Source organism: Kogia breviceps, chromosome 6 (assembly GCF_026419965.1).
Source record: "Kogia breviceps isolate mKogBre1 chromosome 6, mKogBre1 haplotype 1, whole genome shotgun sequence".
Lineage (NCBI taxonomy): Eukaryota > Metazoa > Chordata > Mammalia > Artiodactyla > Physeteridae > Kogia > Kogia breviceps.
The window spans coordinates 66,344,584-66,368,839 of NC_081315.1; the positions used below are offsets into that span (position 1 = coordinate 66,344,584).

A 24,256-nucleotide genomic window follows, 5' to 3' on the forward strand; every position below is an offset into this window, starting at 1 on the left:
ATTCCTCTCAGAGCACCCACCCCTTTGGCCTTTTCAAGAGCATTGCTCCTTCAGATAAATACTCTTTCTCTCTTGCATTACACATTTTGCTCTTAAATATTAGTCCCACCAATATATACCCATGCTGTAATAACTTTTTAAAAATCCTCTCCTCATATCCTATGTATGACTAATTTCAATATCATTCTTCTGCTTCATTTTTTAGAGAAAAAATTCTTCAATTTTCTATACTTGTTCCTAACTTCTCACCTCCCATGTTCTCTTAAATTCACTGGAGTCATGCTTTCTTGCTCAAAATTGCGGAGAAACCACTGTAATCAAGGTCAGCCATGACCTTCACAAAATCAAGTCCAATTGTCAATCTTCAGTCCCCATCTTACTCATCCACTCAGTGGCATTGTCCCTGGTGTCCACTCCCTCATTTTTGAAACACCTTTTTTTGGCTTCCAGGACAGCGTCAGCTCCTGGTTTTCCCTCTACTTCACTGGACATTCCTTAGAATACTCTCCTGTTCCTGATTTCTATATGTTGGAACAAGAGGTGCGTCCATCTTTAGACTCTTTTTCTTTATCTATACTCAGTTTCTTAATGGTCTCATATAATCTGGTTTCAATGAACACTTATAAGCTGACTACTCTCAGATTTATGTTTCAGCTCAATTTCTTCCCTTAACTCCATCCTCGTAGATACACCAGCTACTTCACTTGAATATCTAATCATCAACTGACATTTCCAACAACAAATAAGATTTTCTTCCCAAATATGCTCCTAACCCATCGTTCACAGTCAACTGCACTATCATTTACCTTGTAGTTTAGATTTCTTAAAAATCCAGAGTCATTCCTTGATCTCTTTCTTTCATATCACATATCAATCCATCAGCAAATCTTGTCAACTCTGCCTTCACAATGTATCCTTAATTCGATCCTGAATCCAACCCCTTCTCAGTATCAGCACTTTCTAGTTCAAGCCCCATCATGTCTTTCTGGACTACTGTTACACCCTAACATGGACTCTTTGTTTCCATTCTTCCCTTTCTTCTCTTTCTTCTTAACCTCCTCTCTCTACTCAGCCAGAGGGATCCTTTCAAAAAGAAAAATTAGATGATATTATTTCCATGTTCAGATCTATCCATCATCTTCCCATGTTTAGAATAAAATCCCAAGATCTTGCTATGCTCTAACCCTGCTTACCTCTCCAATTTCATTTATTATCACACTAATCTTGTCCATTCTGCTTCATCCACAAGACTCTTTGCCATTCCTTATATGTACAAGCAAGCTCTTACTCCAGGGCCTTTACACTTGCTTTTCCCTCAGATTCTGATATGGCTCATTCCCTCACTTTATTCAGGTCTCTGCTCAAATATCAGCTCTCTGAGAGGCCTGCCCTGACCACCTCCTCTAAATGGCACCCTTTTTCATGCCTTATTCTTTTATCCTGCTTTGTCGGTCTTCTTAGTGCTATCCATGACCTTACTTCTCCATAGAATGTAGACTACATGAAGGCAGAAAGGTTGCCTGAATTGATCACAACTATGTGTGCATAGACTAGCCCTCAGAAAACTGAAGTGCTCAAGCAATATTTGTGGCATGAGTCAATGAGTGAATATTCAGAGTTCAATGCCAAATTTCTGGTTCATATATTCAGGGATGTTCTGAGTTGGAGTTTCTAATAAAAATATTAAATGACTAAATTCTACCCTAAGTTATTTTAGGGTTCCATTTATCACGTACAGACTAAACAAATTTCAGAGATTTGGCTTCGTATGAGAGTATCACTGCAGAGAGACTCCAGTACACGTTGTGATATCATTTGCTGATCTGGAGATTTTGATGCCAGAAATATGAGCCTCAAGCTCAGCATCCAGACCTAATAGCTCTCAGAGGAAACGTGTATCAAAATAACTTTATATAATGTAGAAAAAAAGCATCCATTCTATTTTGTTGTTGTTTTTTAGCCTCTGAAATTTTAATCTATTTTTTCCAGGATACAAATATCACAAGTTATTGATAACATCTCAAAATGTCATCATATTTCTCCCTTTATCTGGTGACTGACAATTTGTTTAAGACCTACCAAAAGATAGCAGTAAATCTTTTGATTAAAAGAGTGAGAGTAAAGATACATATATTTCCTCATTGAGTTAGTGCAGGCCTACTTGTATCTTTCATCTCCATGCTATTTAATAAATAAATTGTAAAAAATGTTTTCATCTCCTATAATGTCATGGAAAATATCCAAAGTTTTCTTATGCTGATTCATTAAGTGTACTTACATGCAATTAGACAAAATGATAATATTGAAAGAAGCAGATTTCTTGTTTCATTGCTTTAAGAGAATAATAAAAATGGAATCATTCAAGTCACACCACTAATTTGAACACATTATTATTTTAAAAGATAGTAATGAAATGAGTTAAATATTTTTTTGCTTTAACCACTTATTTTTAAACTGAAAGATTAACTTACTCTGAAGTTGTGAAGATAAGGCCTATGCTGTATTTGTCTCCTACCTAGGACACATAAATAGATGTTCAATAAATGTTTTTGGAGTGAATGAATGTACCACTTAAGAACGTACCTCAGAAATTAAACTAGAAATTTAGAGCAATCTTCTTAGAGCTCGATTTGCACCAAATCCAAGTTTGCAAAATGTTAACATTAAAGAAGAAGCAATTGCTTTTTGAAAGTCTTCCTTTCATAAAAGAAGTACATTAATATTACTAGTTTCCTTAGTCCATGTAAAATATTATTGGGGTTATAAACATTGATTTTGTGTATAACTGTTCACAGACAATATTTTCACAAATGTGAATATAAAAGTGTTAATGAAAGGCAAACTATGAGTGATACACTTTTCTAGCCAGAGTGTGGAGAGTTTTAAAGATGAATAACATTTTGCACCTGCTTTTGAGTTACAGACAATGTGGACTGCTGAGTAAACAGGAGGATTCCAGACAAGAATTCAGGGAAGGACAGTATCAGAAGTCCAGTGACAAGGAAGTGAAGTCACTCACTGCATGGAGTAAAGCTTAAATCCTCTAAATTGCATTTCAGACTTATTTTACATTGGGTTTTATACTAGGATAAGCATATCTTTAAAGCAAGAAATATGTGACATAGAGAGGATGGGAAATTTCAAAGGCTCATTTGACTCTTATGTGTGTATGTGCCATCACATTTCACGTGCTCAAGAACTGTGCATTTCTACAGCTTGTTTCAGTAACTAAAACAGAACACACTGATCTCAAAGGCTGAGCAGATGGAATTCAGTCTGGACCTGAGGGACATGACTTGCCACGTTCATTGGTCCATGACATGAATTGATCTGAGACAGTGGGATTTTCAGTGTGTTTCACCATTTGCAAATGTCTTCCAGGCATGCCTTTCAGAAAGCTGGGAGGAAAGGCATGCAACAAGTAAAAAATACCATTCTGATAAATCAGTAAGGTCAAAAAATCTCTATCTTGGGTAAAACCCAGTTCAACTACTGAGCAAACAGAATCCTCCTTCTAGACTGGTTGCTGCATAAGTAGCTGCAAGAAAGGTCGTTTTCAAGACACCTTTTTTCTTACTGCAAACTGGGTCAAACTTACCCAATTATTTGGTAACATTTTATGGTACATGGTATGCACCAATAATGCCTTCTGACCCTTTCTCTCCATAAGCAATCTTGTGGAAATTAATTTCCCATTTTAATATCGTGGGTATTTTCAGGTACCTATATTTGGCCACTTTTAAACTTATTTTACTAAGAGACTAAAGATCTGTGGTATAAATTAGAATAAAATCTATGTCAGAGATAACAAAAGGCTTTGGGTTTCTATTTTTCTTATAAATAAAAAGATAAATTGTGTTAACGCAAAAGAATAGGTATGTTTATCTTCCAGATTTTCTTCTAATAGTTAACTGGTTAAACAAAATGTTTCATTTACAGAAATAGAAGGGCCATTCCTCAACACTGTCAGACACTTCCAGCTTAATTAACATGGGTTTGGTGACCTTATCAAGACACAAAATCATATTTTAAAAAATGCACCAAGGAGTTTGAGATATTAAGGTTGGCTACCATGTAGACAAAAAAAAAAATCTTTTACCCTCTCTCGAGTAATAATTAAACTGATCAGAAATTCTAATAAATTAACCTAGGATATTTAACCCTGTTTTAGTCACCTAATACTTCCAGAAAATTATTTTTTCCTTTCCATCAATCTTATACCTTAAAGGAAACTTACTGAATTGCAGATGTACAACCAATATCCCTAGACAGAAGATTGGTTTCTTCATTTTTAGAAGAAACCAATCTCAAATGAAAGCACAGCCTTCTGCATGGTCACGTGCATATTACGCACTCATTACCCACCATGAAAAAGTAGGTCATTCCTCATTTCTTATTTATTTCCTGGCACAATCAGACCGCATGATGAAATCATGTGAGATGCTTCAGAGTTACTGTCAGGACATGAAACCCAAGACAGTGAGCAGCACTGGCAACAAGGCAAACTCCAACAAAGTCTGGATTTGGATTTGGTTTTATGTTACTGAAGCAGATTTGCTCTAGTTTTTAATAGTTCATAAGAAACAGAAATCATAATGTATTGACATAGTATCCACCTACAAAGAGTTCAAAAAAGCCAAAGTTCTCCCCTCGTTCGCCCTCTTGTTCCACCAACATTTTGAAAATAAAGGAAAAAAAATGAAAAAAGAGAGAAAGAACACAGAAATGATTGAAATAATTTCAAATCCTTATTAAATGTCACTGAAGTGCATTTGATCCATCAGGCTGACTTGCAGGTCTTACTACTAAGACATTGCAGAGAAACTGGATTTACATAGTTTTGCCTTCCAGGATTGATCTAGAACTGTAGAGGTGAGATGTGTATGAATATGGGTGTGGGTCTTAAGTCCGTTTTATGAACACGGACACAGGGCAATTCTCATCATTTGTAGTAGTCTTTGGAGTCCAATCATGCAGAATAACAGGCAGGTTCAAGTCAGGTCTTGTTGCAAGATAGACATGGCAAGGTGAACAGTTTAATGCTAACTAGGGGTGGGAGATTTGTGTCCATTAGAATATACTGGCCATTGGTCCCACGTAATCAAAAGTTAGATGTACAGGAGTCCATATACAGAGGCCTTCCATTTCAGCTTGCTGACCAAGGAAATGGGTCAATGTGAGCCATTTCAGACAGTGAAAAAACTGCCCAAGTGCTAAAAGAAATAAAATCTTATATTTTAATCACATGGAAAATAATTAATATAACTATTTACATTATAACTTGACTGTTGTTCTTAGAGAAAAGAGTTTCCATTCTTGGTTCAATGGTATCTGTGAAAAATGTCTGTCTTTCACAATTAAAACACGTGTGGGGTATTGTGAGTAGGGCGGGGGTGGGATTCCTCCTCAGACCCAAGGTGGGTGGGCTCAAAGGTTCCTGGGGCACCTTAATCCCTTTCTCTGAGCTATAGAAGATAACTTTTTCAGCAAAGCTGACAATCGCGTTCTGTGCAGAGCATAATGCTTTTAAGATTTAGATTGTCATATGTTAAGAGAATCAAATAGAAATAGACTTTGCAGAATTTAGATTTTGTGGTGACTAGTTAAAATTTAAAAGTCTGTTTTGCTTATTGTTTTTTTTTTTTTTTCCCCTGGCAGGTCATAAAAGGATTTATGTAATCTCACCTATTCTACTTATTCCATTTGTCAAAGGCCTATTTTTGGATTTATCAGTCAGCTGCTATCAGTATCCACAGGTAATAATTTTCTGATAATGATAAAAGATTGAGAAAAAACTATCCAGTTCCTTGGCCCTCAATTAAATAGTTTACTCCAACTGGAGGGAACTGACCAGACTCTGGTCCACCTGTGGGGTACATTCCCTCAAAGCTCAGTCATCAGATTCTTGAAGATGCAAGATTATTATCAGTTTTTATTCCATAAGAAGAAATTTGGTTGTAAGGCCAATGTATCTCTTTTTAACACATTGGCCCACAAAATACATATAAAAAAATCAAAGTGGTAGTGGTGGTTTTGCCAAGATCTCCCAACAGTCTAGTTCCTCCTGCACATAGGCATACAGCTATCCCTCCTACAAAATACTATAAAACGTTTCTTTAAGGGTTGCTGTGAAACTACTTGCCCTATAAGAAGTGACAGGTCAGGCCTCTCAGAGTGCCAATTTCATATTCTGAAAGGAAGCCCCCAACTACAGGCAGGACCTTCACTTTTTCCAAGAATATAGACCAGGTGACTTGACACTTCCCTGCCTGAATAGCAAGAGAGTCCTTTGGAAGTAACAGGTGACTATACAGGAAACATTTGTTTTTTTAAGAAAAGAAGACTCAATGCAGAACATAGTATATTCTGTGAATTTGGTAATAACATAATCACCTCCTGAAGATACTATAATAAAATGGACCCAAGATTGTGAAGGACCGGCAAGCTTTTGAAATGATTATTCTCTTTGTTGGCCCATCACCTGTCTTGCTTTGACAACCTAGGAAAAATAATTCTATAAGCAGTCAAGAAGCTAACCCTAAGCTCAATTTGTACATGATATTTCACTATGAAGGATTTGTTTCATTGCTTCTTGTCCATAGGGAGTTCTGGCTAAAGGGAATCAGCCCCAAGAGCCATACAACAGGAGAGATCAGACTAGTAGAGTTTAGGGAAGGTGGCAATAGCAGGAGAGGTGCATTGGCTAGTTTTTGCCTGGTTTCATCTGATTGAAAAAAGAAAATCACTTCCGCAGATATGAGAGAGAATCTAACTGTCAAGCAGTTCTAAGATGCTGGCTGGAGATTTTCTTCTGTCTTCTGATGTCATTTTGTGGCTGATGAAATTTCCCTTGTGACTCTCTTTCAACAGCTGCCTACTCTCTGCACTCAATCCTGTTTGGTTAAAGAGCCGGGAGTGGAAAGGCCACAGGTATAGCAAGAGAAGAGCATGGAGAAAGAAGATAAGCAAAGAAAAAGCAATACAGAGAAGAGAAGCTTTAAAAACGGGGGAGGGGGTTGGGGGAGTGTGACAGAAAGAAAAGTGAGAAAGCTCATGTGATTGGGGAAGCATTTTTATTTATTTTATTTTAATTTTATTTTTTGCAGTAGGTGGGCCTCTCACTGTTGTGGCCTCTTCCGTTGCGAACAGGCTCCGGACGCGCAGACTCAGCTGCCATGGCTCACGGGCCCAGCCGCTCCGCGGCATGTGGGATCTTCCGGACCGGGGCACGAACCCGTGTCCCCTGCATCGGCAGGCGGACTCTCAACAACTGCGCCACCAGGGAAGCCTGGGGAAGCATTTTAAAAATCAGGTTGTCTGCAATATTAACCAAAAACTCTGGCAGCAAGATGGAGACACTGGGCCCCTGCTATTCCAGGAGACAAGCGGCACAGTCTGTTTTTTCTCTCCGTTTGAAACAAATGACCTCTTGTCATGAATCCTACTGTGTGAAGCAATACCATAAATGGCAGCATTGCTCCCACGGCGATGGTCAGGGTTGACTCTATTGCTTGAAAAGAAACACAGCTTTCCTACTGTTGTGTTTAAGGCAGTTTTCAGAGCACTGGCATTCTTGTCTGCTCTGTTTTCAAAGGGATTCCATTTGCCAGTCATGTCACACATATCAACCACCCATCCCATGCGTTTCACTTCTTCTTCAGGTGAAATACCACCGCATTGGTGAGCCCCAAAATGGTCAGAGTGCAAAGAGCTGTGATGAATACTTCACCAAAGGGAATAAGAAGAGAAGCCTCGATGTGGTCCCTATTATTGCTGAGAAGTCACCCTGGTATCGTCTTGTATAGAACCAGGATGTTTCACAGTGCCTCCTTAAGTGCCCAGGAAAGCACTTTCACTTAATTTGAGCTAAATTCAGGAGATTTTGCTAAACATTGACATAAATGCTTCATGGCTTTTAAGACACTTTATTGCTAAAGCTATTTAGCAGCAGTAACTTATGGGCAGAGTTATTGCTGTCACGTCACCTGCGGTACAAAACTCAGATGATCAGCCCTTCTTGGATTGTTGAAATTTATGAAATAAACAAATAAACATGAAACATCAGCCATATTAAGGAGTCGCGGAAACCCCTGAGGAAGGTCTGTGGAAATGTTTTCAAAGGCTAACCTGAGGATCACCCTAGGCTTTGGGTATTTTTAAAGTAATTTCTTTTCTTTTAATTCTAGAAGAGGGCAGTAATATTTCTTCTCTAAATAAGACCTTGGCAAGGTATAAACCTGGAAAGTAGCACACTCATGGAAAACACAACCTACAATCTGGAAATAGCCTAGGTAGGCTCATTTTCTGTTCGGGATACCATACGGAAGCAATTCCACTCTGTTTCAGGGAGGGGTTCTTACCATCAGATATGTACGCACTAACCCTGCCTCTTCACCTGCCAGTTGTGATACATAATCTGTAAACAGCAAATGGGGTCTCCTTTCTAAAATATGAATGTCGGTGTCTCCTAGTATCCGGCCAATAATCTCCTTCAGGCCTTCCTCTGCACTGCCCCACCACTCTCCATCAGAGAAAAGACCCTCAGCCTTTATTCCTGCTTTCCTTCTAAAGGTCAAAAAACATTTAGCACCTGGAAACTGTTACCCACTCCCACCCCACACTGTACATAAGCATCACATATGTTCTTTCTAGAAATTGGTATACAGGTGCCATTTAATCAGTTCAAATTTGGAAGCTACATCTTCAAGGGTCCAAGAGAGCTCACTCCCCCCATGTTCCCGCCTTTACATGTTTTCTTGTAAGACATACAGCTTAATCAATTAACAAACTAAATAGCTTATATACTGGCAATATATTACAGATGGGTTTATGTCAGAGTAATAGATCACATGAAATGGACCATGTGGTACCCCAGTGCGTGATGTCTTGGTAGAGCCCTGAGGACACTGACAGTAGCATCTCTAAGTAAGTACGCTGTATGAATACAGACACATGCGGATCTGTATCTACATCCATCTGACTAGGCCAAAAGGAGCAGGTAGATGCAAGATAGAGACACACACATGCTGGATGGGGCCACTGCACACCTCGTCATGCCATTTGAAAGGGCAGTTACAGGTCGCTGGTTCTGCAGCCATTAAAATTACACTTTATGGAAAAGGCTTCTCTAATGGTGTTTGATTTGTTTTCTGTAGTAAGCATCATTAGAAGGAGACCAAAGCAAGAGCAACTAGAAGTTAAATATACATTTGGCTTAGCTGCAATACAGAACTCTGGAGAAGAAGCAGGCTGAAAGATTTGTTTCAATTTTAGGCTCGGATTCTCTCCCTTGCTGTTTTCTTGTCGTTGTATGTCTGTGTTTGTGTGCGTGCGTGAGTGTCTGCGTGTGTGTTCCATCACATCATCTCCTGAAGAACGCTGGGTTTCGCAGGCAGGCGGCTAGTCACCTGCAACAACCCAGGGGTCCTGCCGAGGCTTCCAGGCTGCTGTCAGTGTCAGATGCCAGGGTCTGGTCGGTGGACATGGAGGAGATATCGTTGACAGATGAGGATGGAGGGAGACTCTCACTGCTGTTCACTGCTGCACCTGTGCTAAGAAAATGAAGACCAACATGACTAAACCTGGAACTGGACTCAGCTGAATGTCACTCAGGTTGCAGGCACGGGCAAATGTGATAGGGGATGTCTGGTCCATCACTCATTCGACAAACTTTCATAGAACAACGAATACACAGCACTGTATTAGATGGTGAAAATCAAGATAACAACACAGCATCCCTGGTCACAAGTTATTCACAGGCTAATGCAGTAATTGTCAAATCTCACTCCACCTTAGAAATCACCTGTAATGCTCTTAAAGAAAAACAAAAAATAAACAAAAAAACCCCACTAAAAACCCCAATCACCCCTTGTACCTCCAATATTGTAATACAGTTGGCCTTGGGTGAAGTCAAGGCATTTGCATGTTTTAAAAGCTCCCCAGAGACTGTGGTGTCAAGGGCTGAAGACCACTGTTCTAGGGAGAAGGCAAATGAGCCAAACCCTTTAATGTAATCATCTGAGCCTGGATGCTTTCAAATTCAGTGAGCTATTAAAACAAACACACATAAGATGCCTACCCCAGAAATATGGGCGGAGGGGAAGCCCAGAAATCAGAATTACTTGGAGGCTACAGCTCTAGAGAAATGATCATAAGCCAACTAGGACTGTGGATGAAAGTTAACATAGACCAAAAAAAGAATCGAAGCCGGAGCACACCTCTTGATTGTGTGTTTACTTTCCAGCAGGCTTGCTTACCTGGGAATCTCCAAATAAGAACTCTGAATTACTAACTTAGATTAATTTGCAAAATTTTAAAAATTTATGTGCTATGTGGGAATATAAAGATTTTGAAACTCTGAGAAGAAACTTGCTCATGGTAATCACTCAGTAAATACTTGCGGAGCTACAACAGCTTTGAGAACCACAAATGAAAGATGAGCCAGTGGCATTGTAAAATCGAATTAAACCAGAGCACCATGGAAAGAGTCCAATTACTTTTTCTCTTTATAGATTCTTTATACTCAAGCACTATGGGTAGTAAAATGTATGTTTTGTGAAATAGTTCGCTATTAAAAATATCTAAAGTATAAGCATCTAAAATAAGAGATGAGGAATTCTCACTACATTGTATTTTATTTGAGCAAATACAGTGTGTAAGATATATTTGGTGAAAATCATAAATCCCAAATAAGATAGTGTTATCAGATAGATCTAATAATTCAGAAAAAAATCCAATGAAGTGGAGAGGTTAACACAATCTCTTTGTTTCTGGCGTAGACATTTCTTGCCTGCAGAAAAAATGTGATTAAAATGTGACAGTCGGATTTCCCTGGTGGTGCAGTGGTTAAGAATCCACCTGCCAATGCAGGGGACACGGGTTCAAGCCCTGATCCAGGAAGATTCCACATGCACGGAGCAACTGAGCCCGTGCACCACAACTACTGAGCCTTCGCTCCAGAGCCCATGAGCCACAACTACTGAGCCTGCATGACACAACTACTGAAGCCCATGTGCCTAGAGCCCATGCTCCACAACAAGAGAAGGCACCGCCAATGAGAAGCCCGCGCACCCCAATGAGGAGTAGCCCCTGCTCACCGCAACTAGAGAAAGCCCGCGTGCAGCAACAGAGACCCAATGCAGCCATAAATAAATAAATAAATAACAATTTTTTTTTTTAAATGTGACAGTATCTGGAGAGGATGCACACACATAAACTAAAACAGATTATATGTACCCTATCTGCTTTTTAAATTTTTGTTTGTTGATTATAAATATATTTATGTAAATTATGAGAAATATAAAAAATACAGGAAAAAAGGTAACAATATGCACTCATCCTCAAATTAATGATAAGAATGGTTAAACTTCTGGTATATTTCTTTCTAGTCTTTTTGCTAGGAAGTTTCTTTAACTGTAATCATTTAATATATATCCATTTGTATCCTGTATTTTCATACACAAAAGGCTTATGCATTTTTCATGTTCTTTAAACTCTTAAAAGTATCTGTACTTCCTAATCTTAAGTGTCTCTAGATTTTTAAATCTGTCTTGTTAACATCTTCCTGTAAATAATTTTACTCTCATTATCAGAAAAATATATAGTGTGAAGTTATCTGGTTTCAATTTATTCCAACTTTACTTAATTATATCCTTTACAGATATGGTGCAGAGCTAGTTCATTTCCTCTCATGACATATACTAGTAGATTTCCTATGCCAGCAGACAACCCTTGAGTACATAGCCCAAATACCCAGCTCTGTTTTTCTCCTTGATTCTAGATTAAATTATACCAACATCCTAATGTTCTTTCATCAGCTTTGGCCTGTAATAATTGAGCATCACTGTGATGGGCTTCTCAGAATCATATTCAATTTTTCCACATCATTATTAAAGGGTAGCGATTAAAAATAAATATAGGATTCTAATAAAGACGTGATCAATTGTGGGCCAACAGAGTGAGATTACTGTCCATTTATCTCCTAGATGATATAACCCTCTACTACAGATGGCTTTCAAATCACAGTACTAGAGTTTAGATTTAGTTTTGACTTGAAATATAAAATATTGCCCACGTAACTTTTTTTAACAGCTTCATTGAGACAAAATTCACAAATCTAATTTGTACAATTCAATGTTTTTTTTAGGATAATCACAAAGTTGGGCAACCATCACAAGAATCAATTTTGTAGTGTTTTCATCACCCCAAAAGGAAACCCTATACTCTGTTTCTTACCAACCCGAGGCAATGACTAACTTACTTTCTGTCTCTATAAAATTGTCTATTCTGGACATATCAGTTAAATGGAATCATAAAATATGTGATCTTTTGTGACTGGTTTCTTTCACACAGCCTAATATTTTCAAGGTTCATTGAAATCACTACTTCATTCCTTTATATGGCTGAATAACATTCCACTGTAAGAATACATCACTTTTGTTTAACTATTTATTAGTCACTGGTCATTTGATGGACATTTAGGTTGTTTCTACTTTTTGGCTATTATGAATAATGTTGTTATGAACATTAATGTACAAGGTTTTATTTCTCTTGGGTAAATACTTAAGAGGAGAATTGCTGGGTCATAGAATAACTCTATGTTTAATATTTGAGGAACAGTCAAACTGTTTTTCAAGGTGGCTGCATCAGTTTACATTCCTACCAGCAGTGTATGAGGGCTCCAATTTTCCCCTATCCTCTCCAACACTTATTATCTATCTTTTTGATGACAGCCATCCTAATGCATGTGAAATGGTATCTCATTGTGATTTATTTGCATTTTCCTGATGGCTAATTATGTTGAGCATCTTTTCATGTGCTTGTTAAACATTTGTATATCTTCTTTGGAGAAATGTCTGTTCAGATACTTTGGCCATTTTAAAAATTGTGTTATGTTCTTTTTATTAGTGGATTGTAAGAGTTCTTTATATATTATGGATACAAGTCCCTTATCATCTAAGATTGGTTGATGTTTTTCTCCTATTCTATGGATTGTCTTTTCACTTTCTTGATGGTGTCTTTTGAAGCACATTTTTAAAATATTAAGTTGGATTTAACTATTTTTTTTGGTCATTTTTGCTTTTAGTGTCATATCTAGGAAACCATTTCCTAACCAAAGATCATGAAGATTTACTCCTATGTTTTATAATTTTACCCTTTACATTTAAGTCTATGATCCATTCTGTGTTTCATTTTTGCATATGATGAGGTAGAGATTCACCTTCATTCTTTTGCATGTGGAGATCTAGTTATCCCAGCTCCAATTACTGAAAAGACTATTCTTTGCCCATGGAATTGTCTTGAAATTCTTGTTAAAAATCAATTGACCATAAATATAAGGCTTTATTTCTGCACTCTCAATTTCATTTCAATGATCTGTATGTGTATACTCATGCAAATACCACATTGTCTTGACTATTGCAGGTTTATGATAAGTTTTGAAACAAGGAAGTGTGAATCCTGCAACTGTGTTCTTTTTCAAGACTGTTTTAGCTATTCTGTGTCCCTTGGCTTAATGCAAACCAAAAAGTATTTTAAAATATCTCAACAAAATAGACCTGGGATTCTTCTGAGATAAGCTTTTTTCTCCTTTCCTGGTTGAAATTGATTATGTGGACATGCTCCAATGGTCACAGTTAAAGTTGAGTACAGATTCAAGCAGGGTGAGATAAGACTTAGCTGAGATTAGGCTCCCTTATAAGATTGATGTTTACAAATAAACACAAACCCACAACAAGGGCAGCTAGAGAAATTATACAAAAAATATTGAGGAAATTTCCCCAGTAAAACACAAATTTTTATCTATAAATAATTCTGAATGAAGGCAAAAAAAGTCAGGGCAGCTTTTAATAAATTCTTCATATACAGGGGATCACATTCCTACTGCACTTATTTTATAATCAGCATATTTTCAATGTACTTACCATTCTAAGTGTTATGCCATATGGGTCAGCCCATTATATATAGTTTTGTCAAGTGATTACCTCATGTTTATGTTTCCCTTGCTTCTTTTGATTTCTTTCATTATATTTCTTAATTTCTCCTATCTTCCTCTATCCCAACTCTTGAGCACAGAATAAGTATTCAGTTTAACAAAACGCTGAGCATCTTTTGTGTGTACTCTTCTAGAGAGGTTCTGTGAGGGAAAGCAAATTTCTCCCTGCTATAAAATGGATGAAACTGCTGATCTAGTTTTGGCTAAGGGAAGTCACTTTGTTGTAGTTGTCTTTCTTCTCCTTTTGTTCATCAGCTGGCTTTCTGTAATTTCTATCTTCTATGTTGGAATGGTCCATTCAACTTTTATCAAAGTTGAATGCAAATTATAGTTGGTATTCAGTTACTCAAAGTTCAGAATCTTTATGAGCTGTATTTCTAGGGTTCCATAGATTATTGTTCCTGATTTCTTACAGCACAAATGCATTAAAAGAGGTTCTCAGCCTCTCTTCTAATGCTTCCTCTATAAAATCCCCATTTCATTCCCATGAGAAGGGTTGTATGAGAAGGGTTCTTCTTTCTACAGTGCTATGGTGGGAGAATTATGTGTATTATCTAGTGGTGTGCTGGAGTGGCTTTTAGCGACTTTTGAGAGTCAGTTATTAGCATTTCTTTCCAACTCTGCCTTCATTGATGTCACATCAGTACCTTGAAATTGATCACAGTGAGAATATTTACAGCATAGAAATTAGTAAATGCTATAATCAGTCATTTTTTTTAAAAAAAAGAGATGGTTGTTAAAAATTGTCCCCCACTATAATATAAAAAAACCTTTTACTTCTGTATTACTTTTTCTATTGCACCATAATATATGCCTCTTGACTGTAGCCACCTCTGGCTTTACTAGATGATCCTCTCAAGTCTGTTTTTTTGTGTAGGCAATAAATAAACATTTAAACCATAAAACCAAACACAAATAATAGAAGGGTCCAGACATAGATTTTGGTTTCAAGTTATTAATTTACTGCCAAACAGTTTGTGACAATCTCTTAAATAGAACAGAACTGAATTGAACTTGATTATAATGTCCACTTGCCCAGGATATACTAGCAATGTGATAAATATCCCTTCTTCCTATATTGTTTTCAGAGAAACCAGTAAAGACACACATTTTAAAAAATGCTTTATCATCAGTAAAGCATTACTAACTTTTGTCAATAAAAATGTCTTTAAAATTAACTGAAAATACTAACAGAGTTGCAAACAAAAAATACTAGCTACTTTCAACTTTACCTGAAAAAAACTAGGTTTTATGGAAAGAAGTAACTTACAATAACAAAAATTTATCAGCTAGAAGTTATCTAGCCAAAGGTATTCATTATTTCAGGGTAAAATGTTGTTCTGCTTTTTAAAGGAAATTATTTTCCTGACCTATCCAAACATTAAAAAAAAAGTAGACACAAAGAATTAGAAGAACTACTAGAATTTTTTAAAAATCACTGAGATATATTCCCTCTCTGTCTTTGTGATTTCAGCTTCAATTGTCTGGGGTTGAGGTTTTTAAGTAAAAAAATTATTGGACTAGTTCTGTGACTAATTGGGAGGGACACACTCCCATGAGGTGCAGAATATGGAGGGGGAAGGGCTATATGTTAAAATCACCTGAAGAGCTTTATCTTCCATGTAGAGTTTCTAAAAAATCTCTACCCATCCTGATGTTAAGCATCCCTATCTTGATGAGTCATTGTTACTTGTGGGAGGTTTACTTCTCAGGCACAATGAGGCGGTGAACAGACTGAGAGTTAGATGACTTCCTAGTTTGTTCTAGCTCTAACATTCTATAACAAATACTTTTAGATGAAAATTTATTTATATTCACGGACTGCTATTCCCTCAGCAATCTTTACAAATCAATTCAGAAAGCAAGCAGCCATGCTATTCTTGAAAATAAATCACTATTCAAGTGAAATCAGATAGCAGAAGGGAGTACAATTATTTGTTTAGAAATGTATCTGAGGTTTAGATTTATTTCTTATTGATATACAATTCCATCAATGAATTTCAAACCTGTGTATTATTAGGCAAATGCACATTTAACTTCCTATTTACATTTTAAAAGCATCACTAAAACATGGGTTTGGGTATTAGAACAATTTTGTCACTGAGAAACTGCATTAACTTATTCCCTTGCTGCGGGGCTCCCAGCATTGCTGTGACTGAATATTAAGGGAGTCTATGTTGTAATATTACTTCATCCTAGCTATTTACAAAATAAAATGTGATATGCAACATTAATGAGAAAAGGTGAATATAATGAAGAATGCAAAAAAAGCTGACTTTTCAAAAGTTTTCTTGGTAATTGGTTTTTCTTTCCAGCATAGGTTACTGCATATATATATACCATGCGCGTGCGCACACACACACACACACACACACACACACACACACAGAGACACACACACAGACACACACACAGATACACAGTAGTGTTCCAATAAAAATTTAACAATTGGCTCTCTGCGGGGAGCAATGCTTTGATTTGTAGAGTCGGCCAATTTCTATGTCTTAAATCCTGCATGGTAGATTTCAAGCTACAATATGAGGTCAAAAAACTGATAGTTGGATGTATACAAGTGGCTCTCATGAGCTGGAAGAGTGAACTCCAGCACATGGCTATTCTATGTCTCCACATGATGCACACAATACATCAGACACAAATATGTCATCTAATATATATTATACATATGATTTCTCCAGGAATATTTTCCTTTAAAATCATGTCGTGAAAGACTGAATCCATAATCATTTTAACTATAAATTGTTTAAGCCAGTCAACTATAGTTTAGAGCATGCATAGAAGGTAGATAATTTAGTATTGTTACAGGTAGTTGGAATGGTTAAAAAATAGTTTGGCCTTCTCACATGCACATAGAACCTATGTGGCATATTTTATAATTAATCATTAACATATTAAACTAAATAGGCGTACAAAAGAAATTCAGGAATATGCATTTCTAAAAATGAATAAATCAAACAACCACCTGAAAGCAGCAAACCTTTATCTGAAGCATGAGCAAATGCCAAAAGCAACAATTTATGTACTGATACTTGGTTCATTTATCTTCATGGTGATTAATAGGGTGAAAAAATATTTACTGGCATAAGAACATACTGAATCTCATACTATATTAATGTTATAATCCTGTCCTGAATTCTGTCTTTGGAATAGCACCAAGAAACATACTGAGAGAGGACCTGAGCAGCAATTTTCAAGTATTTATCAAGCTACTATTATGTGCAAGGTACAACACTCAGGCACTGCATGATACACAAAGATGAATACATACCATCTTTCTTCTCAGTGAATTTCAATCAATAAGGGTAATAAGACTATGTTTAAAATACAGGTAATAGGGCTTCCCTGGTGGCGCAGTGGTTGAGAATCCGCCTGCCGATACAGGGGACACGGGTTCGTGCCCCGGTCCGGGAAGATCCCACATGCCGCGGAGCAGCTGGGCCCGTGAGCCATGGCCATGCTGAGCCTGTGCGTCCGGAGCCTGCGCTCCGCAACGGGAGAGGCCACAACAGTGAGAGGCCCGCATACCGAAAAAAAATAAATAAAAATAAAATAAAATACAGGTAATAGTAGGACCCATATGAAGAAAAGATCCTATTCTTTTGGAAGATGTGAAAAGTCTTTTGGAACCGATATAAGAAATATTTTGGAACAAGGTGGTATTCAATAAGAGAATACTTATGAATGGGCAGCATTCCAAAAGGTGGGGATCCAGTCAAGTAAGACAATGGTAATACAGGACCCTAGAATGGGTGTAGTGTGAAAGGTGGAAAAACGTGGATTAGAGAGGGCTATCCATGTCAGGGAGAGGTTACTAGGCTTAAATTATAAGTGATGCAAAGCCACTGGAGGCATTGATCAGTGGAATTATTGCTCAAACCTATAGTTTTGAAAGATCAACTTAGGTAGAGACTGAAGTCTGGAAAATTATTCAGGAAAACTTCAATCATAATGCTGTTAAAGGAAAGGCATGGCAATTAGATGTAAGACATTCAGCAAACAAAATTTTTAGGATGTAGAAAAAATGACTCAGTCATAAGGTGAGTATGGAGTAAAAGATCAATCAGGTGTTTCAGGCTGGGAGGCCAAGAAAATAGAGCTGCCATTAATAGAAATGGGAAAGTTGAGAAAAAATTTACTGCTGAGTGGATGAATCTAAATAGAGAGGATGTGTTTGGTTTTAAACAAATTAAATCTGAATTGGCAGCAATCTCATGCATTCTGGCCAATATTTTAATTTCTCTATGACTAGTTATAATCATCATTAAATATTGTAGTGGAATGCATTTATTTTCCAGTCATTCCAGAAATAACAAACTGCTCTGTAAACTAGTCTTCGGCTTTATTCACCTTAAATGTATTTCTTGCAAACTTAAAAAAGATTTGCTTGGTCAGGACTCAGGTTCATGTATTCAGAGCATGTAGAAATGATTTATGTCAATAGACTTAGACACTGCTCAGAAAAATTATCCAACACTTGGGATTAGTGCAAAAAATGAGCATATAACTTTTTAATATCATACTTGAGCATTTTTTAACAAGCCCTCCTAAGGGGCATCTGACTGTTTTGAGGAACATAACTTTTTGGACTTAATATTCTCAACTGATTAGGGTCCAGATGTTTTACAACACTCATAGAAAGCTGATAAAGTGAAACTCTGTTTTTTTTTTTCTGCCTGGTAGAAAAGATAACCACAAAGATAGGTCTGGTTGCCCTGTAGGACATTTACAAGTTTTGATTTAATTTAGTAATCTTAATTTCAGTGTTCTTTTTTCCACAGACTATGTAAATCCTAATTTCTCATATCTTCATGGAACTGTTATTCTGCCATTACCCTCATTAATGAGTTAAAAGAAACTTCTTCATGCAATCACTTTATTTTTGCATAAGAATTATGTTTTTAATGATTAAAGAATTTGGCCTTAATAACATACAAACTTTGTTCCCTTACCAAATACTTAAACCTTTCTTCATATGGCAGACCATTCATTAATTAATGATTAATTGATCTCACTTGTACCATTTCTAATCCCATTTTTCCCACTCTGAGCTGTACAGTTTGCATAAAATGAATCATGGGAATAAGAAGACTTTTGTAGAAGTGTGAAAGTATTGAAAAGAGAATTATGAATTTTTATGTCATCACAGATTAGCTGCTGTGGAGACCCGGTTGGGGCCACGTGGAAAGTGGAGGAGGAGACGAGCAGAAGATGGGGTGTTCTGGAGTGGGTGGCATGATTCTGAGCTCTTTGCAAAAAGGAAAAAAGATGAATTAATGGTAATTTGAAATAAAGATGACACTCTGCTAAACTTGTCCAGTCCCAGCCTGAGATGCTAGGTCACCCTTCACTGGATCCTGGTATTTCGTCTTCTTAATGATTATAAGAAAATATGTTCTGGCCATTATGGGAATTCTTAAGGTAAGGAGTCTTTCTGCCTTAGCAGGTGGTATCTTGAGGCTGTAGGATTCAGTCTTTGGGTTCTTTAATCACCAGCAGATGGAACATGCAGGTAAGTCAGAAGCAGCTTCTACAGACCTGTATCGATATGGATGCTAGGCTGGATAAATACGGTGGGTAGACTACCAACCCCAATGATTCCCTTAACCCTCTTTGAGGAAAGGGAAGACTTGAGATAGAATTGGACATTTCCTCAAATCTAGAGGTGAGAAACGCAGGTCATACAAGAATTGCATCTGTTTGGGCATCATAGTGGCTGTGGGTACAAACTAAAGAGCAGTTATCAGTGTGAAGAATTGATTAATTCATCCTACCTGTTTCCTGAAGCAAGTTAAAGTGCATGGGAATCTCCATACCACTATGGAGAAGACTATGGAAGTTCCCTAAAAAACTAAATATGAAACTACCATATGACCCAGCAATCCCACTCCTGGGCATAGACTCTGAGAAAACCATAATTCAAAAAGGCACATGCACCTCAATGTTCATTGCAGCACTATTCACAATAGCCAGGACAGGGAAGCAAGCTAAATGCCCATTGACAGATGAATGGATAAAGAAGATGTAGTACCTATATACAATGGAATATTACTCAGCCATAAAAAGGAACAAAATAATGCCATCTGCAGCAACATGAATCTAGAGATTGTCATACTGAGTGAAGTAAGTCAGGCAGAGAAAGACAAATATCACATGATATCACTTATATGTGGAATCTAAAAAACAAATGGTGCAGATGAACTTATTTACAAAACAGAAATAGAGTCACAAATGTAGAAAACAAACTTATGGTTACCAGGAGGGAAAGAGAGGGGAGGGATAAATTGGGAGATTGGGATTGATATATATACACACTACTGTACATAAAATGGATAACTGACAAGGACCTACTGTATAGCACAGGGATCTCTACTCAAACCTCTATAATAACCAATATGGGAAAAGAATCTAAAAAAGGGTGGATATATGTATATGTATAACTGATTCACTTTGCTATACACCTGAAACTAACACAACATTGTAAATCAACTATACTCTGATAAAAAGTTAAAAAAAATAAAGATGGAAATGAAAAAAATAAAGTGCATGGGAAAAAATTATACATCAAAGTTAGGACACCAGGTCTACTTCCCTCTAAACTAATAACTTGCAGCCTACATTTCTGCCAGCATGATCTGAGTGCTGTTTAAATCTAAAGATATTCTCTTTCTATTCAAAGCATAAGTCTTAGGAAAAATATACCAGCATCAATAAGTGTAAGTAAATTACCTCAAATAATTCTAAAGCACATTAGTAAGATCAGTAAAACATGTATATGTACAAATGTGTGTTAGATTCTGTAGATTGCAAACTGAAAGATTTTCTATGCTGACTTTAATTGGATCCCATATTAGTTAAGGCTTTAACTATGGTTACATCAACCTTGGGAAGAGTGCAAACATTAGAATGAATGAAGGAAAAGGTTTTGGCTGGAGGGATTCCTGAACTCTACATTGACTCAGTGGTCAAGAGGGCATTATGGCTCTGAATTTTGATGAGGCGCAGTTACCCTTTAAACAGCCCATGTTAACATTTCTTTAAGATTCCTTATTATCTTAAAGTAAGTTCTGAAAGAACTCTTGTGCTAGGTCATTATAATCAGAACAATCAGAATGAATGCCACACTAAATATCAAAAGGAATAAAACTAAAATCATTTGAGGGAAAAACAGTCATGTGATATTAGTTCATGTGCTCTATTGGCAATGTTATTGACCGCAATCTCTCCTTAAGGCCAAGAAAAATACACGAGTATTGGTTTATTGGTTATTCACTGAGAGTGAGTACCTGAAGGAGAAGGCTGTCCTTTCACAACGCCGTTCTTAGTCTTTTCTTCCGAATTCATGACTTCCTTGTAAATAAGTTCTGTAAGAAACAGTTATCAGTGTTATAAAAATCAATTTTCTCCTTAACCCAAAGAGGAGATTCATTAGTTAATGACAACTGATAACATGTTGATGGGGCTGAGTAAATTACAAACCAATTGGAATTTCTTTACTCTTCTATTTCTACATTTTCTTGCAATAACACAGAGCCTGGCAAAAGTAGGTGCTCAATAAAGCATTTGACCAAGAAAATGTATGAAGGGTACACGTTACTTGTTTTCTGAATTCTTTGGGAGATTTCTGATGCATTCTAATTTTATCTCTTATGGATTTTAATGACTCAGGTTTGAACCTCCATTTTTCTTTTATGTTCACTTCCTAAGAGATACACATATTCTTCTTGTGGCTTTAAATTGTTACTTTCTATCAGTTTTCCAACTTTTATTCATCCTTTTGCTAGATTCAAATCTTGGATTTGTGAAACTAAACTTGCACAAAATCCAACATTAAAAATTATTATATTTATTCCCAAATGCATCTATTTCTGGCTTTTTCATTACTAGAATTAAAAATATGTATATCTTCATTACTTTTTACTTTATAGCTTTTAGCTACAAATTATTCTGTGCCATTCATTTGTGCTTTGCAATTGCTTACAATTTATATAATCATCATCCTTTACAGGTATTTCTTCAGTTTTTCAGAATTTAGTCTATGTCCATCCTCCTCAAGTGATATTTATACCTTATCACTTACTTAATCATGAACCCCTGAGTGCCTTCTGGTCCTTATTTAGATCAAATCAAGTCTTTTTCTGTCTATCATTCTCATCTTTTTTTTTTTTTTACTTGATCTACTGTTTATATGTGCTTATTTTTCCATACTCTCCAACATGACCTCTTGAACAGGGGATTCTCTTTACTAACTTTATAACACTTTTTGCTCATTCTTACTCTTTGGTTTCCTCTTATATCTTCATTCTGGTATTTTCCTCAATTTTTTTTCTTTTCCAAACTTATAATTATTAATTCTTTCAAGGTAGCTCAAATGTTTCTTCCCTTCAGATCTCCCCTTTACGTTCCTCCTCATAATGACCTAATCATGTGTTATAATCTGCATTTGACTTTATCATATTTATTCTACTCTGTGGTTATTTATGTTAGTGGAGCAATTTTTCTCTACCTTGTCTTACCCTATGACCTTGATCATGCAGTATGTTTTTGAAGAAGTTTCCTGAAAAAAAGTTAATTAATGTATTCATTCACTCTTTTCTTAAAGGAGAATAAGCTACTCAGATACAGGAATTTTCATTTAAATTCTCAAGCCCTATAAATCAAGTGAATTAATTCATATATTCACTATCTTTTATTCTATGATGACTAAAACCATCTCAGTCATAATTTTATCCATTTTATGTGATAATTTTATGTACAAACATGGCATGTTTAAATCTGAAATTTTGAATTAAAGTTTGCCCTCCACCATGACAAATATTTTGACAATCAGTACTATTTTTTATAAAGTGTCAGTAATTAATTCCTTTCATTCTTGAGTAAATGCAATACTGTTATTAGGATGAAAAGACAGATGAAGTTTTAGGAGCTTTGAAAATGGTCAAGAGGATAGCACTTAGAAAATCATCTGTTACTAAATTGTTTTAAAAGGAAAAGCCTTAAAGATGTTTCCTGAGTTTCAATAAAGCAAAAGGTACACTTATTTAAGCAGTAGGGTCACCTTTCCATTCTTCAATGGTGTGTTCTCTTTCATCCAGCTGTTTGTCGTATATCTGGGGTGGGGGCTGCAGAATAAAAACAGACAATAAACCTTCCATAATAAACTAAAAATAACTAAACTCTTACAATGCACGAGAATATTTTGTTATTCACTGATTTTAGTGGTGATCAGAATCTCATATAAATTGTGGCGTAATTACAGTGGTACAGAAGTTAAAATTTCCCCACAGACTTATGAAGGATTCATTTATATGCCAAATAAGCCAGCAGAATCCAAATCCTCAGAACTCACTTCCCAAAACCTTCTGATTCAGAACTCAAGTGTAAGCAATTAATATTCAGTCTTTAAAAAGCAAACAAGACACTTGATTACAAGGACCCAGAGGCTATTTCCTCCATCACTAGCCCTATAATAGAACCCTACGAAAACTATCCTAGACTGATAAGATTTTTTTCCATTTTAGACTCCTGTGAAAAAGACTATTTTTTTTATTTTTTATTTTTTTAACATCTTTATTAGAGTATAATTGCTTTACAGTGGTGTGTGAGTTTCTGTTTTACAACAAAGTGAATCAGTTATACGTATACATATGTTCCCATATCTCTTCCCTCTTGCGTCTCCCTCTCTCCCACCCTCCCTATCCCACCCCTCTAGGTGGTCACAAACCACCTAGCTGATCTCCCTGTGCCATGTGGCTGCTTCCCACTAGCTATCCACCCTACATCTGGTAGTGTATATATGTCCATGCCACTCTCTCGCTTCGTCACAGCTTACCCTTCCCCCTCCCCATATCCTCAAGGCCATGTTATAATAGGTCTGTGTTTTATTCCCGTCCTACCCCTAGGCTCTCTATGACATTTTAAAAAATTCCATATATATGTGTTACCATATGGTATTTGTTTTTCTCTTTCTGACTTACTTCACTGTGTATGACAGACTCCAGGTCTATCCACCTCATTACAAATAACTCAATTTCTTTTCTTAAAAGATTCTTTAATACCTCTCAACATTGTAGTACTAGTCCCCAGTGTAAAGAAATATTTAGATCTAATCAATTTTGTGTGTGTGTGAAGCATCATAAAACATCTTTATACATAGCTGTGTGCCCTATATTTAAATGCTTTAAGATATTTTCCCCCCTCAGGCAGAAGCAGTTGCCATTTGTCTAGAGAGATGGGTCACCTTGAACC

The 24,256-nt window shown here is 36.6% G+C and overlaps 1 protein-coding gene across 18 annotated transcripts in view; it reads right to left on the minus strand.

Moving 5' to 3' along the window:
• Positions 1-8,655: 8,655 nt before the first annotated feature.
• MAPK10 (mitogen-activated protein kinase 10) overlaps positions 8,656-24,256 on the minus strand; it is a 379,515-nt gene continuing 363,914 nt past the window's right edge. For 9 of the 18 annotated variants that reach the window (XM_067035995.1, XM_067035997.1, XM_067035992.1 and 6 more), the window contains 3 exons: positions 23,067-23,130; positions 21,295-21,372; positions 8,656-9,546 (listed from right to left, as the gene is read on the minus strand). In XM_067035995.1, the coding sequence (XP_066892096.1) occupies positions 9,404-9,546; positions 21,295-21,372; positions 23,067-23,130 (285 nt within the window). In that variant the 3' untranslated portion in view covers positions 8,656-9,403. Of the gene's footprint in view, positions 9,552-21,294; positions 21,373-23,066; positions 23,131-24,256 lie in introns of all 18 variants that reach the window. The other 9 variants (XM_067036001.1, XM_067036004.1, XM_067036010.1 and 6 more) reach the window with 1 other exon arrangement.